Source organism: Rhipicephalus sanguineus, chromosome 9 (assembly GCF_013339695.2).
Source record: "Rhipicephalus sanguineus isolate Rsan-2018 chromosome 9, BIME_Rsan_1.4, whole genome shotgun sequence".
Lineage (NCBI taxonomy): Eukaryota > Metazoa > Arthropoda > Arachnida > Ixodida > Ixodidae > Rhipicephalus > Rhipicephalus sanguineus.
Window position 1 is genome coordinate 74,361,370 of NC_051184.2, and position 16,381 is coordinate 74,377,750.

Consider the following 16,381-nt stretch of genomic DNA (forward strand, 5'->3'; position numbering starts at 1 on the left):
ATTGCAGACACATTGCGACACATTGCAGACTACCGATCGCAGCGCTTGATCGGTAGTCTGCAATGCATCGTCGTTTAAGAGTTGCGGGCGGCTCCGCCGAAGTGGTGCAGGGGTACACTGCCCGATTCCCACTCAAAAGGCCTGGGTTCGAATCGCAGCTCTAGATGCTGGGTTCTTATTCTTAGTGTCACCTTTTATAGCTGTATTGGCTTTCCTTGGTTTCTTAAACCTAGCTTCAGTTGCTACGTGTTGGTTCAAAAAGTAACGCAAAATGTGGAGTAAAATAGAAGAAACTTGGCAGTGAGCGCAGTTATTTGCAGCGCCACCGCCCGGGATTGAAGAAAACCGTAAAGTATGGCCTCCAAGTTTTTCCTGAATAAAAGACTCGAAACGAGATTTCACATTTTACGTTACTTCTTGTTTTATTATGAATCGTTTTATTATGAATGATAATGACCCAACCCCTTGCCGCACTTCAGCTAACCGAAGAAGCCATCAGCTGGGAGCAATACATGGCTGAGTGGAGATGTATGCGAGAGTCCTGGTCCTAGAATTCATATAGGAATAGGAAGGTAATTATAACGGTTGGTCTAACAATACACCATGAACACTTTAGTGCTACATTGGAGACAAGTAGAGCCGTTTGCTGCAATATATCACTTTGAGGCTGTCCGCACCAAGAAAAAGCGTGGGGATCATGAGGAGGACGATAAAAAAGTCACACTTTCGCCGCAAGGGCGAAGCAATGAATGCTAGAGCAAGAAACTAATGCTATACGAAGTGAGGCTCGCCAATGGATACTCTCAGTTTGAACAGCGCTCCTGTTGAAAAGGCGGCCGAAGCAGCGAAGGAAACTAGCGTGCTTCAAGTGTCGAGCTGTGACACTTGATAGTTCGCACTCATCTTCTGTTTGTTCGTTTAGCGGCGTCCCTTGAGCTCGAGTGACTTTCGTACGCTCCGTAACATGAACGCGGGCATCACGGTGAAAGCGTGAAACATCCCTCTTCCCCTCACCACAAGAAAACCGCGCGAGCAGACAGCGGAAGGGCAAGGTTCTCCCTGCGCAAATATAATAAGAAGCGAGCGAGCTCGCAGACGACCTTTAAATGCGCCCGTCGCGCTCGTAGCGCCATCTCGCTGGTAATAAAGAAACGCTTATAAGCGCCGGTCGTCTCTGAGTCCGTCCAGCGGTAAAGGGTGTCTATATAACGCTCGCCGTTAGCTACGTGGAGGATCTGCGTTTCGTGGCGTAGTGGGTAGCGCCACTCGCTGCGGAGCAAGAGATCCCTGGTTCGATTCCGCGCTTCGGAAGCATTTTTCTGAATTATTTTTCTTTGGGGATTTTATATATATATATATATACTTATACATATACGGTACATGACGGCGGCGACGGCGACGGCAATATTCAGCCGAGACTGTCCATATAATTGCTATCGCAATAAAAGAACATTTTCTAGTCATCCCTTGAGCGCCATTACGCAATGTGCACTTCACTCCAGAATATCACTAATACCTTCATTAATGGTGCATTGATCAGGACCGTCACTTGCATTTTAGTAGGTTACACATGCATCGATGAACCCGCGAGCATAAGAATAAAGAGGCTACGGTAAGTTGCGTAGCTTTATCCTGCGACCTTGAGGTCGGCAATCGATCACCATAATCACTAGACCATCGTGGAGGGTGATAAGAAGCACGAAATCACGGGTATTAGAGAGAAAGCATCCGCCACGTCTAGTGATTATAGTGCTCGACTGCCGACCCGAAGGTCGCGGAATCGAACCACGCCCGCGGCGGCATAGTTTTGATAGAGGCGAAATGCTAAAGGCCCATGTATACTTCCATTTACGTTAAAGAAGACAAGATGGTTAAAATTCCCGGAGCCCTTCACTACGGCGTCCGTCATAAGCATATCGTGGTTTTGAGGCGTAAAAACCAACATTTATTGATATTAGATGTAGGGAGGCGACAACTGAACGTATATGAAAAACGAGGCATAATATACAAAGCCTGGATCACCCCCTGCTAAAAACATTACACCCCGACAATAGATATTAAAATCAGGTTACTCTCCCTATATTGTATTTCCGCCTTGTACATGGCCACTGAATGAGACGCTGCACATTCACAGCATAATTTTTTTCGGTTTAATGAAGTAAAAGTTCACCGACTTCAGGTGACATCTTAGAATTTACAAGTAATATCGGAAAGCATCGGATAGGCACAGAACGCTCGTGAATTGAAGGTAATAACGGCGCCTTCACTTTGCGTAGTCTCCTCTGCTCCTCCTCTTTCATTACTGAGTTATTACAAAGTGAAAATGACACAGCAACACGCCCACATGGGAACCTTTACTGAACAGTTGCGCAGACAGACAAGAAGGTGGCTGTCCCTTCCATGGTGTTCCCTCATCCACGATGTGCTAATCATGGCTCCGGCTAGTTTGGTCGATGTCACAACCTCTAATTCATTACCCGTATTGATGCGATGACAATGCTGCGGCCGCTATATGGGGTGTTTCAAGAAATGTGTCCGAAATTCTCAAAAATCAGGGAAATGCAATATTTATTCGATGCCTTCACAATTACGTCTTCTCTAGCCGCAGGCATTTAGGGTGGTTATACACATCACATAGAACCGTAATTAGGACAGTTAAGTTCATAATTTTTTTTAGTAGAGTAAGGCGGGTATTTCAAACAGGAGAATTGAAGTTCTTCATGCGAAGAAGACATCGCGACTTTCAGATTTAGAAGAAGCGGCCTCTAGTAATAATTGTGAAGTAATGAAATTCAACCAAGCTTAACGGTGAAACCGAAACCGAGGCACCGGTGAGCACAACAAGCAGAAGGCAGGATGACATCACTGTTCAGGACAACGATTATAGAGGTGTAGTTCTTCTGTGTTCGTTAAGATATATCCGTCATGCGTGCTGTAATCGCAAGCGCAGCACGCACAACCAACACAACGAAACCGGTTGGCTGGTTGATATAACGGCGCTCACTCATTATAGAAGTCTCAGAAGAATATGGCACTTGTGCTCATCCGCGTATCGGTTTCGGTTTTAGCCGCTGAATGCGGGTAAATTTCATTACTTTGCAATTATGACTGTTCTTAGAAATCTGAAAGCTGGAATGGGTTTTCGCATGAAGGGCTGCAATTCTCCCATTTGGCGTAACCACCCAACTCCACTAAATAAAAAGTTCATTAATTTAACTTGCTTAATTACTGTCCCAGATGATGTCTTTAGCCATCTCAGATACCTGCGGCTACAGAAAAAGTAATTATGAAAACTTTGAACAAATATCGCATTTCCCTGATTTTTGGGTATTTCGGACACATTTCCTGAAACACCCCGTATACTCGCTGAGTAACCCTCTTTTACTTGCAGTAAAGCATACTGTACATTTAATCAAGGCTTCAACGGATGCCCGTCTGTTCGGGAAGAATCATTGAATAAAAAGATGACGAAGCCGACCACAAGAGAACAAAGAAAATATTCTCTTGTTGTCGGTGTCTTCGTTTTTCCATTCAATGCTGTACTTTAGTGGGCACCATCGACACAACTCTAGCAGGATATTTTCGCTAGTAAATAACAAGATTCCGTATCAGACACTTAAGGAACACATTCGATAGCAATCGCAAAGCAGTACTGTAAGGCAAAGCAGTCCATAACTAAATTATTGACCTGCGCACTACATTTTTTTCTTGATTCCCGCCGGGTTTCGCAGTGTAATATGTGTTGTCACTCAGCGAAGTGAACGCGTCAATACGCCAGGAACCATCGCGCGTATTCTGCTGTGTTAACGCGATAGCGTTAGAGAGCTCGTATCGCAGAAATTCCGCCGTCGGCGTCGGGGCCGTTGGTTGTGAGCGAAAAATCATCATCTTGTCCGTGACCGAAAAATCTAAAAAGCTGCAAATAAAAATGTTGGGTCCGAGTGAGAATCAAACCCAGGCCGTCTGCGTGGCAAGCAGGTGTTCTACCACACAGCCACGCCACTGCTTGGAGCTGCACTGAAAGTAACTTTCCTGCTTCCCAAAAATACGCGTCCTGTATACAGGTGTCAAAGTATGAGATGTAATATCGGAGTAATATTGCGCGGTACAAGCGTACATTGCCATCGGGCGTCACACCATGTCAATATCATAACGACTTGGTGGTTTAAAGACAGCCACCCATTACAAAAGGCACACACATTACTGCGCGTATTCCCTTAAGACCACGTAGTGGGTGCATCGCAGCTTCGAAAAAGGTTCTCGCGCATAATAGCTCCTGGTTTAAAGCATGCTTCCCATTACATAAGGCACACACCTTAGTGCGCGCATTCTGTTAAACACTCGTAGTGTTGGAACTGCGCACTAGGAACAGAATATCGCTATCGCGTTCAACTCTTAAAGGCGAAGCTTAAGCGTCCCCTAATTTTTTATCAAAGTTGCACGCATGCCACACGTAACTTGGTTATAACATGTTTTCGTTTTGTTAAAAAAATAACATTGCGCACACTTGAATTCCAGTGACGCACCCTATCGGACATTAGCATATGCAATTGAGTGATCGCATTTCAACTATCACTGTCAAGTATTCTGAGAAAATCCCTAATTTTGGAATTTTTTAGCACGATTCTGGACAGGGCTGAGCCGCATCAATCGTGGACAAACGAGAGAAGGATAACGTTGCTTTAGAATTAACTGAGAAAATCAAAAGTGTCAGAATGCGTACATTATAAAAAAAAAACGCCAATTAAATGTGACACCACGTTTCAACAGCGAAGCCGTGAACGCTCCAAGTAAAACGGATGGCCGCAAGAAATTATCATCATCGTGATCGGGTATGCGCTACAAAATTTGGGCAAATCCAACTACTCGCCGCTGGTCCACTTAAAATAAAGGAGGGAACGGACGGACGGTAAACACAAAAAATAAAATTTCTAGACAGACGTAACCAGTAATTGAGAAAAAGCTTTCATAAACTGTCGGGATAGCGTCGTAACCACTCCGCTATCCAGGCACGCTTGCGCAACATAGCATAGACTTGTATGGTATAGCATAGCAAGTGGCAGGGAAAGGGAGGTGAGAATGAGAAGGAGGAAAACGAGGTGAAAGGGTAAAGCATACAAAAAGAAAGAGAGGGAAGAAAGAGAGAAAGAGCGAAAGAGAGAGAGAGAAGAAGGAGAAAGTCACCAGCGTTAGCCAGCACAATTGAAGATCTACCAGATTCGCTGTGCCAAGCCTCGCGTGACTTAGTGCAAACTTCCCGCATTTTTTTTTTAAATTCTTAATCTGCTAATAGAAAAACGCGAAAGAAGCTTTGAAGTGTCCGATAAAGATGTCGAGAAGTAACAAAACGGGGGCTCTTGCTGTATTGCTGAAAAAGATTTAAAGGAAAACCGGCGACCACGAAGCAGTTACGACTTCCTTGCCTTGTAAGAAGTCTTTTTCTCGCAGTCGTCTACTCAAGAATAAAATATAAATTCGACAAGCAATCATACTTTTGATGACCACATTCTTTGAACCGTAATTGATGCTACTACGGGCTTACAGCAGTCGCAAAATGATTGCAGGGATTAGTAATAAAGCTTACGATTTGACGTAATGACAAGGGCTCGGATTCACAGCAATTTCTTGGCAAGGTTATATTTTCTAGTTTATTTTGTGGTTATATAATGTACGTAACATAAAAACTGTATCCCGCTTGTCGTAAAATATTTTATTTTAGTTCTAGTATTTATGTAATATTGCAATATGCTGTTTGACGATATTGTTTTCTTTATTATGTAATATAGGAAATCGACGATGTTATCGTAATTTTTGTGCCCCATGTACACTTTTTGCTGCTGTCAAATACTTTTAATGGAGCAGGAGGACTGGACGCATTGTGCTCTTGCTACCGTGTCCGTAAGGATACCGAAGAACTAATTTTTGTCATCATTTTATGTGTCTTGTTGCCTTACTCTAGAATGATTCTTTGGATAAAAACTATTGGATACTAATCAAAGCATCTCTTTATTGAAGGTTACCGGCATGTAACTGAGCACACATACGAGTGAACAGTTTTGTGAATTGGTCTGAGTGCACGTACGAGTGAAGGGTTGTGTGTATCAGTGGCCGGATTTTTCACAATTTCACGTTACAATTTGAAGAAGTTTTGTGCATTCGCCGCAAAACAAAAAAAAATTTCCCTTTTGTGCATCAAAAATATGGTTGATCCCTCCGTCATAGGAATCGCTATAACACGAAAGCAAAAACGTGTCCTTACAGAAGTAGTTGAATGTTTACTGTACACTGATGTAGGACACTTGCCCAATGGCAATTGGTGTTTGGCAGCTATACCACTGTTTAACGTGGATGCACCCAAGTTGACGCTTGGTGGCACATCTCCATCCAGACGACTAACGTCCACGATCAACAATTAGACAAACATTTGTGGTAGATATAGTAGTTAACGGTGAGAGCGTACTCAGAAAAAGCGGTGTGACAGCCAGAAGAGCGTCGGCTAAGGTCGCCATTCCACGGCATGTTAAAGAGTAAACAGGACACTACGCCGACAGTACAGGGAAATGCTACGCGCGTCGTGTTTCCTCGCTAGCCCGGCTGCGATTTTTTTCGGAACGAGCGTAAGCGGTGAACGCGGTGTTACTGCCAGACGAGGCAGGCTAAGGCAGGCACGTGTCGCAGACCTATCTTTAATATGGATGGATGTTATGAGGAAGGCCGAGGGTAACGCCGCTACATCGCGGTGTGTTAAGTCGTTCACAAAATTGCACTTGTCATGTTGGAAACGCGCTGAATGGGACAGACTCGTAGCAACGACGTTTTGCAGGAGTTAATCGGGGAGGCCACGGTTAGATGCACTACTTCACTTTACCGCTCCCTGACGCCGACACCACACCGCAGACCAAGAGCACTGCGAGGTGAAAGCGTGAGATACAAAAGACCCGTTTCTAAAGCATTCAGACTGTGTGACCGTGGCGCAGTGGAAAGCGTAGCCGGCGTCTCTTGTCGTGGGCCAAGAGGTCATGTGTTCGACTCCCGGTGACGGAGCTTTTTCTCTTTGCAATTTGATGGTGTGCATCTTTTTCACGTCACTTCCATGACGGAAATACGTCAATGAAATTTTGGTAGACCCCGGCATAAAAAAATTTCGTGTTAAAAAAAAAAGTATCTTTTCCGAGAAGCCTATCATACGCACCGTTTGGTGCTCTACTAACGTTCCATCAGAACATTTGTCCAAGCACCTTCAGATGTCATAATACACGTGAATTCGGCAATAGCTGTGAAGAGTTAACGAGCTAAATGTACATGTTTTTTTTGTTTCGCAAGAGGTAATCATTGCCTTAGTGCATATAGGGATCCCAAGCCCAAGATCAGGCGCGATGCTCGCGCAGCTTAGCAATGCGTTATTGGGGGCAGACGCTGCCCGCGAAGGCGGTTTGTCGCGGCATTTGCCTTTCGGCGGCGGCAAGGACACGTGCGCGCATGTGCTCCTAATTCGGCCCGGAGCACTGCTAGTCAGCAATAGTTACATTGTGATGCACCACACATGCAATCCTATTGGCCTCGAGGCCCACCACTGGAAACGCCGGCGCCACCGTCGGCGTGACGTGCTTGGCAGGATCACGTGGTCTCAGCGGCCGCGTCGGCTGCTTGTGGCGCACTGCTGCGCGCTTTGAAAACGTGTTTCAAGTCCCACATGCGCTGCGGTCTGTTCAAATTCGGAAGTTTTCTGTCATTTTCTACTCAATTGAAACCATTGTAATAAAGTGGCTGCCTCCGAAGGCGACGAACATGGGGCTCTACCGCTCGGTGCCGCACTGCCGCGCTTACGCAAAGGAGCCCAGTGGCAGCCTGCACTAGTAACCGCGGTACAAGAAACAACGTGAAGCATGGGTTGTAAAGCTAAGAACCGGCAAGTAGCCATCCGCTACGAGTCTTGTGTGCAACAAGCACCTCCGCGACGAAGACTTTCGTTACTGCGTCGGGCCTGCAATGTTCGGTGAGTAGCAGACAGCGCGCACTGAGACGATGGCTCGCGCGCTTCCCGCCGGCAAATGATGCTTATCTGCCACAGGATGGTAAAAGCGCTACCTTTTACCACGTGCGATGCCATCTCAGAACACTCCAATGCGACCTCTTGATCGTCAGCCCCGTGCTCAGAGTCCACAAAATCGGCTGCAGATGCGCAAGTCATTGTTTAGATACGTTGAATTAAAAAACGCACAGGGTCCTTTGTGCATTCGTTAAATATGACTAGAAGGCGAAAGCCATCTTCTTGTCAGTCGATGCACTGATTCTCCCGTGCACCCCTCCAAAAGCGTTCTGCACCTAAAGCGGTTTTGCACGGCCTCCGTGACCGATCACGGAGGCAATGCAAAGCGACCATGACGTGTGAATACGTCATCATGTGACGCCACATTATGTGACGTCATGATGACGCTACATATTTTGGCGATCTGTGACGTCATGATGACGTCATATGGTGACACCATCACGTGACGATTATTTTTTGCATCACTCGTGTTGACGCCGCCGACGCGGGACGCCGACGGGCAATCTTCCCATTTGATGAGGCATGCATTGCTTCATAAGCTACATAAATTTTGCATTGCCTCCGTGATCGGCCCACCGGCCAAACCCATGTATTTTCTTGGAGCCTCATTTATTTACATGGGAAAGATGCCACCCTGTTGGCGTTAGACACGATACTGCTGCCAAAATTGCTGGGGTACTCGCTAAATAATTACTATACTGTTTTGCGGCTGCTGGTTGCTGCAATACCTTCTATTTTATTCACCGCTATTTCAAGTTCATGTGGGTCCTAGTTCACAGCCGACGTTTGCAGAACAAGTCCGGCAAACGTTACTGTATTTTCTTTCTTTTCCTGGGCGTTGCATGCTACTACATGCTCGGTCTCGTAGACTGGTTCTCCTTCCACCAGCAATCTCGAAGTGGTGAAGCTTTGGTCTATGAATTTGTTGATGACAGAGAGCGGCAAGTTTACTGGAATGCAAACGGAACGATAATTAAGGAGCATTAAAAAAAAAGGCGTCGCATTTGCTCACGTTTTGTGTGAGCACCAAACGAAACGAATGCGTTGAATAAAGAAACAGAAGCAGCGGCATTTGCCCGCTGAGAAGACCGATCAATACGCAGTGCGAGACAGCTTGTCAAATGACATTGAAACGTACCCGAATTTAGACCGAAAAATAAAATAAAAAAACACTGAATCGTCGGGACGGCAGATCACAAAGTTGCCATGCGCACCGAAGCCGCAGTTGTAAGGAAATTGTTATTGAACTGCTCTGATAGCGTCCGCGCAACAGTAGTTGTTTGTTTACTCACAAATTCTGATATTTTGCGGCCTAAAGTTCACAGCGCGGTGCCAAAACGCGCACGTAGCAAAAGCGAAACCATCAGTATGAACATACATGCAGACGCTCATGCATGCAGAGGCACCGTCAGTCGTCGCGAACCCGTGCGTTCGCTGGCTTGAGGCTTCTTTCTGTTATGCTCCGTTTGGTTATACAGGCAGTCTACTCTAGCGAGATATTTCACATAGTTTGCACTGAGCGAGTGACTACCTTTCACGCAAGAAGCCGGTTCAGGGGTCTCCAACGCGGTGACAGCGTGAAGCGGGTGCTCGGTTTTCTGCAAAGAGACAGCGACTGTAGACAATCTTGTGCTTTCAGTTCGTCGAAAATGATTATTTTGACAGTAAAGAACACCGTTCCTTTCAAAAGTACTTACAGAAATGCCCTGGAGGGCTTCCGCGAGGTGTTTTTGTAGAGCGCGGATAGCAAAACCTATGGGGAGCGCGCCGGCGGTATCCTGCCTAACACGCAATCGAGGCGCGTCCGATAGAGGGCGACTCCGTAACTCCTCGAGGCCAATAGCTCTGCGCGTGCGCGGAAGCGGAGGCTGCAGTGTTGTGGCCGTGGATTCCCCCAGCGGCGGCGCCGGGCGTCACTTTAGAAGCCTATAGAGGCACGCATAGAATTTCCCGTGCGAGTATCGTGGGCCACATCAACTGATCAGGACACGATTAGGCCAGACTTGATGGGTTCGGTTGAAAGTTATCGCAAACAACCAATTTACAGGAAGCGTCTAAGATCACCCCTGACTTATACAAGCAACGTACTGAAAGAAATGCATTAAGAATTGAAGGCTACTTGCATTCCTAATGAAGAAGCTGAGTATCTGTGCAGAAAACTCAAACCCAACGTTTCAACTGGTGGTTCAGCCTTCGTGACAATGAATATATATATATATATATATATATATATATATATATATATATATATATATATAAATATAGCGCTATGTACCTTACATTGTTTGAAAGTGACTTCAGTTCCAGCTAAGAAAACATACACAAGTTCTCAAGTGTTGCCCGTATGTGCTATGTTCCTTCCTACTATTTCTGTTACACTGTGCAGATTCGAGTTCAAGTTTGACTACAGCGAAGGAAATAACCACATACACTACAAGTTCCCAAGGAGTCCAGGCAGCAAGGAAGCTTTTGCGATTGTGCAGTACAACCAAAAAGACAATCCGATCGAGGTCGCGGCCAGTGATGCAATGATTTTTCCTGGTGTGCATGTGCTGCGGATCAGGGTCTCTGATGACGATCAGAGCGTGCAGGTACGTAAAAGGCGAAAATTATCTTTTACCAGAAAAGAGTTTAGATGGTTCAGAACGTTAGCAGGGCAAATCATGACAGTGATAACGAAAATTAGCATCAAGCTTGGTCTCTTATCACGGCGTTCTAATAAGGCAGCTGCGCCACGGCAGGCAGTTGCGATGCGCGACCATATGCCACTCTTGATACCATAAAGGCTTTTGCATGCCGTGTACAGTTGGTAATGAATTAACGCTGGCGCAACTGCTCAAGATATAAAGAGCAGCTCCGCTTAGACCGGCCATTCTGGAATATTACTCTCGCGGTGCATATGTGTCCATACTACGCAGCGAAATTGAATTCTCCAGAAAAACTGAAAGACCCTCGACGCTGTGAAAGTCGATGACCTGCGAAGCTGTTTTGTGCAGCACACAGATGTGGTAGATCATTTTAAACCGTAGACGATAACACACCGATCAACTAAGCCGAGATGTGTATTCGGAAAGTCTGTCTTGAATTCAGCTTGTGTTCCTTTAAGGCTCCTAATTTTCACAAAATGGCAATTGCGTCTTTTTGTCGCAACTCCCGTTTCACGACTTGCATCGTCTTGTCATCGTCTTGTCTGGGCGTAGGAGGGCGCATCGCGGCGCTGCGGAGGAGAGAACGAGGCGCGCGAGGGAGACGGGGTTTAGGGGAGGCGCATGCGCTTGGAGTTTCGTGCACGATCCTAATTGGTGCTAGCCGTCCGTGTGTTTCTTTCTTCATTTTCAGTGAACCGTTGACTAGTGGTGTGGTTTGCTCATTATGTATGGCACGCATGTTTTTGTTGACGTACTCGAAGAAATTTCTCCATCTCCCGTTAAAGGGAACCATGTGAGGAGGCGAAGCAGAGGGGAGATGGTTCGCTTGAGCGGGGCATGGTTTAATTTTTTTTTCGTGCGTTCTCGAGTCTATGCCTTCCTGTGGCGTAGAATCAGCACTGTCTTGCAGTCTCCATCAAGCTCCCGCTGCGTGGAACTGCCGGCGTCCGAGCTATTCGACTCCCGCAAAGACGCCAGATCATGTGCGTCTGCCTCTCTGCAGTCCATGCCATTGGTGTCGTCGTGGAATTTTTCAGAGAGGGAAGGAGAGCACGAGCGCCCCGCGTCTAGACCCACGGAAGCAGAGGCGGCCATCAGCTGCTCGGGCCACGTCAAGACGCTGGTGCCGTCGCTGCTGCCTACTCGTCGCAGGAGAGAATGAGGTGCGCGAGAGGGGCCCGGGGGGTGGGGGGGGGAAGGAGGGCGCATCGCGGCGCTGCGGAGGAGAGAACGAGGCGCGCGAGAGAGACGGGGTTTAGGAGAGGAGAGAGAGGTGGAGGAGACGCGCATGCGCAGTGGGGGTGTGGACGCCGCGGCAATGATGGACAAAGCCCCCGCCTTAAGCTACTTCGCATCTAAAAGCAGTTTCGCAACAGGTGTGAGTCAGTGAATGCGATAGCAACAAAATGGACTGCTTTAAGCCTAGCAGCCGAATCTTTTGGATCCGAGCTCGCGTAATTAGAAAGCAGTCTTTTAAAGGAATACGGCCTATAATAGCCTTATACAACTTCGCTGTTATTACGACAGACATAGATACAAGCATATATCTTCGCACAGCCACATATACAAAGGCGTTTCAGCTAAGAAGCTTCCAAGTATTAAAAAAAATTACACCATCTCCCACTCAAGAGAACCATGAGAGGATGCGAAGCAGCATTGGGGGCGCACACCAAGTTTCCGTTACGTTCACTCGGTGGTGGTGGTGCTAAACATTTAATTCAAGAAACACACAAGAGTGCTGCTGTGTGCCTGAGTGGCAGTCCCTAGTGCTGGACGCCATTGGAGATGGCCGCTGAGCGGGCGCGCGCCACCAAGGCGCCTTGCGCATCCAAGGTAGAGCAGCCGAGCAGGTACTCCTCCTAAGCCTCTCTAGTTGGGATGGGGAAGGGGGATGATAGAGACAGAGGAGTTGGAGGACACGAAGCCACGACCTGAAAGGTGTCGGCGAGGACCTGAAAAGTCGGGAACGTGCCAGAGATTTCCGGGATGAAGTACCGTGCGACCGCAGGACTAAGGAAAGTATTAGTCTGAGGGCGGCGTCGTATTCGTTCGTCCGCTTTCGCCAGACCGCGAGCAGGGCCAGGGTAAAGTCGTCGCGAACTGCGATAGTAATCCAGAATATCACGGTAGCGTGTGAGACTCGAGTTTCCAGGATCGGACTCAGGAAATGGAAGGGCAGCTGCCTGGAGGAGAGAAGCGCGGGCAACGGCATTCGCCGCGTCGTTGCCGGGAAGTCCTCTATGGGCTGGTGTCCAGACTATTCCTTGAGGGCTAAAGCGCCAGGAGGCGGCTTGAAGGAGACTAGCACCCAATGGGGTGATGGAACCCTGGATATATCGCGAACAGGCTGAGCACCAGTCTGTCAAGATATTGTGAGTGGCGGGGCAGCAGCCAAAGCGGCGTTCCCGTTTGTCTGTGAGGTTTCTATTTAGTGTTTGTGTTATCGTTACGTTGTGTTTGTGCGTTGCTTTCCGTTAGCGCCGAGTGAACGAGTGGCTCTGATGTTGACGTTACAACTAATCTGAACGGGAGCGAAGCGAGAATGACGGAAGCCGACCGAGCGCACGCGCTTATATACAGAGAAAATGGGGGAGGGAGAGGAGCGTGTGGGTTACAGGCTGTTTTTAAGGGCGAAGCTCCTTAAGGCGACACCCGTTCGTCCCTCGTAGTCGTAGTAGTGCGTAACCAGTCGTAACGCTAGTACCAGATCTTGACCTCCAAGGTAGTGCCGGTGGGAGATTTTTCCTGTGCGTTGGTGGACAATAAAAAATTCGCAGCGTGCGCGTTAACTAAAAGCCGAATTCTTCTGTCTCTAATTCCCCATTAGCAGCCACTGGCATGTTCCAGTAGGAAACGTTAGTAGAAGTAGAAGTGTAAGTGTTAGCTGAAAGCCGACTTCTTCTGTCTCTCATTCCCATTAGCAGCCATTGTTTACCTCCAAGGTAGTGCCTGGTGAGATTTCTCCTGTGGGTGATTAAACAATAAAAAATTTGTGCAAAACGCCGTTGATTGATGAAATAAACCAACGAAAGACGCCAGATGTTTTCTAAAAGCAAAACGAAAGAACGCAAGATGTTTCTAAAGCAAAACGAAAAGACGCCAGCTGCTTAACGAAAGACGCCAGATGTTTTCTAAAGCAATGGTTTTCTAAACAATGAAAATTCACAGCGTACATTTAAAATTAAAGTGAGCTGCAAGTCGTCATAACTCATCCAACCTTTAGTATAAACGCGCCCGATCTCACGTCGGTGATGATGTACTGGGCAGCATTGAACCTCCGCAGCTTCGCCCACTCATCATCATTCACTCTGTGGATATGCTGTGATTTTTTTTTGGCTGCGGCGCGGCTGCATCACGTTGGAAGAGAGGCTGCGCCGCGGCTGCAGCGCGGGGATGAGAGGAGAAAAGACGACCGGACACCTGCGTAAAGGAAGAGAGTGGGAGAGAGAGTAGGCGCATGAGCAGTGGAGCGCGGACGCCATCACCGACGATGGACACAACCCCGAGCAAAAGCTGTTTCGCATCTAAAAATTGGCCGCGTATCTGCGTGCTTCGCTGCAAATGTAGTCGAAAGACAATAGTCTTCTGCCGGCCGTACTACATGAGTCCTCCTCCTCCTCTTCTAAGTTGAATCGCAGCGTCTGGCTCATAGCGTCACCGTGTCGCATTTACAGCGCAGCCTCAGAAACACTATGGTTTTAGAATTACGTATATATGTATATCCCACTAAAGGAACACACCATCTAATACTTACGTATTGACGTTGCGCCTCAGATATGCGTAAGATTTGATTCTTGATCGACAATGTTCCCAAGTATGACCCCCGCTACCAGTTCAAAATGGCTGGGCGTTCAGCAAGTGGTTAAATTTTGGCCCGGTGGCTGAATCGGGTGACAGACAGACAAACATAAGGACCGACCAGCAGACAGAGAGACAGACCAAAATTTCTGCGTTTAATTTCCCCAAGGAAGACTATCATCTTTAAAAATGAAACATACGTGCTATGCGCCTCCAATTAGGAAAGTATTGTTGTGAGCAATATGGAGCACGTCAGAATATTTTTTTTCCAATCCACCAAAGCGCGGTAATTAACAAAGATTGGTTATTGAACTTTTGAAGTAGTAACTCTAGAGAAAAATCTTCCATACAAAAGTTGACGTGCTTGTTCAGAAACATGGGATTTTTTAATCTCTGCTAGATAACACCCCAGCTTAATTTTTTCCAGCATTTCTTCACAGCGCGCGAATTAAAAAAAAATGTCCCATGTGGCTGTCGCCTAACGCTTGGCTTTTTAGTGCCCTCAATCGTTGGTTGAGCAAGTTATCAAAGGCTGCTACGCGCACGAAGGTCGATTGAGCGGCCTATCGGTGACTGCGATGGACGCAAGACAATGGTAGGGGCGTACCGTCTAAAAAATCAAATCTAGGCAAGAGCGGCTGCCACGTGAAGGGAATCTTTTTTCTCGGACCTTCATGATGCTATCACCCTCGCCCATACCAATATGTCGCCCATACCAGTGTTCACTGGTGGGAAATGAAAACAAAAAATGCATCCGCTGCATCAAATGCTGCCTACGATCTCATGTGGCATTTGCTTTCATAATTCCACATGCAATTGCGATTTTTCTTTTTGTTGAAACTGCATGCTCCATTTGTCGCTCAACGTCTATCGCAAGCATTCACAACAGCCAGCACAAGAGACTTCCGTGCGCGGAGCGGTCTTCGATAACTCGTTAAACTTACATTTGAGGCCTCCAAAAGCGCCGCGCCGTAGGCGGTAGTCACGTGGTATTTGTGTTTTATTGCGATAGCAATTATATGGACAGTCTCGGCTGGAAAATGTCCGTCCCCGTCGCCGTCTTTCACCGTATATGTATAAGTATGTATATATATATATATAGAAAAGCCACAAAGGAAAATAATTTAGAAATACTTCCCGACGCGCGGAATCGATTGGGCGACCTCTCGCTTTGCATCCCGCCGCGTTAGACGTTAGGCCACGACAGCCCCGTCTTTCAGCCTGCTAACGGCGAGCTATTTATATACACCATGTGCATCCTTTCTTAGTGGCCACATAGATGGCGCGATGTTCGCGCGTGTGGCGCGCTTTAAAGATCGTCGCCCCGCTCCTGCGAACACCTTGCTCTTCGTCCTACAGGGCGTGGCCGCTTTCGTGCGCTTATCTCGAGGAAAGAAGGGGCGGCCGGTGGGGTGCTTCGCTTCACTCGCTACAGCGGCCGCGTTTGCAAAAAGAGAGCGCTGTTCAAAAAGAAATAAGTAACAACTGTGACAATTAGTTCGCGCTCGTCTTGTGTGTACCTGTTCGTTCGTTTCGTGCGTCCTGCTTTATGCTTGAGCAGTGCGCTTCAAGTGTCGTGCGGTGACGCATTAGTTCGCGCTCGTCCTGTGTGCGTTCTTTTCGTGCGTCCTTTGGGCTCGAGCGACGCGCTGGCAATTTCGAGCTGCTTTCCGTTTTTGCGTTACATTCCAGTTTATTGCTATCGCATTCATTGCTTCGTCGTTGCGGCGAAACTGTGACTTTTTTTTAATTCGCGCCCTTTAAAGAAAGGCTGGGAAAAAATTATGCAGGGGAGTTATCTTCCAATAGATTGAAGAATTTATTGTTGTTCGACGAGCGCTACAACTTTTCTATTGAAGATTTTTCTCTAGAGTTACTATTTAAA

The 16,381-nt window shown here is 47.1% G+C and overlaps 1 protein-coding gene across 1 annotated transcript in view; it reads left to right on the forward strand.

Moving 5' to 3' along the window:
- The window catches only part of LOC119405329 (uncharacterized), a 67,382-nt gene that overhangs the window by 13,781 nt on the left and 37,220 nt on the right, over window positions 1-16,381 (forward strand). Inside the window, exon 4 of the mRNA XM_037672159.1 lies at window positions 10,437-10,641. Within this exon, the coding sequence (XP_037528087.1) occupies window positions 10,437-10,641 (205 nt within the window). The remainder of the gene's footprint in view (window positions 1-10,436; window positions 10,642-16,381) is intronic.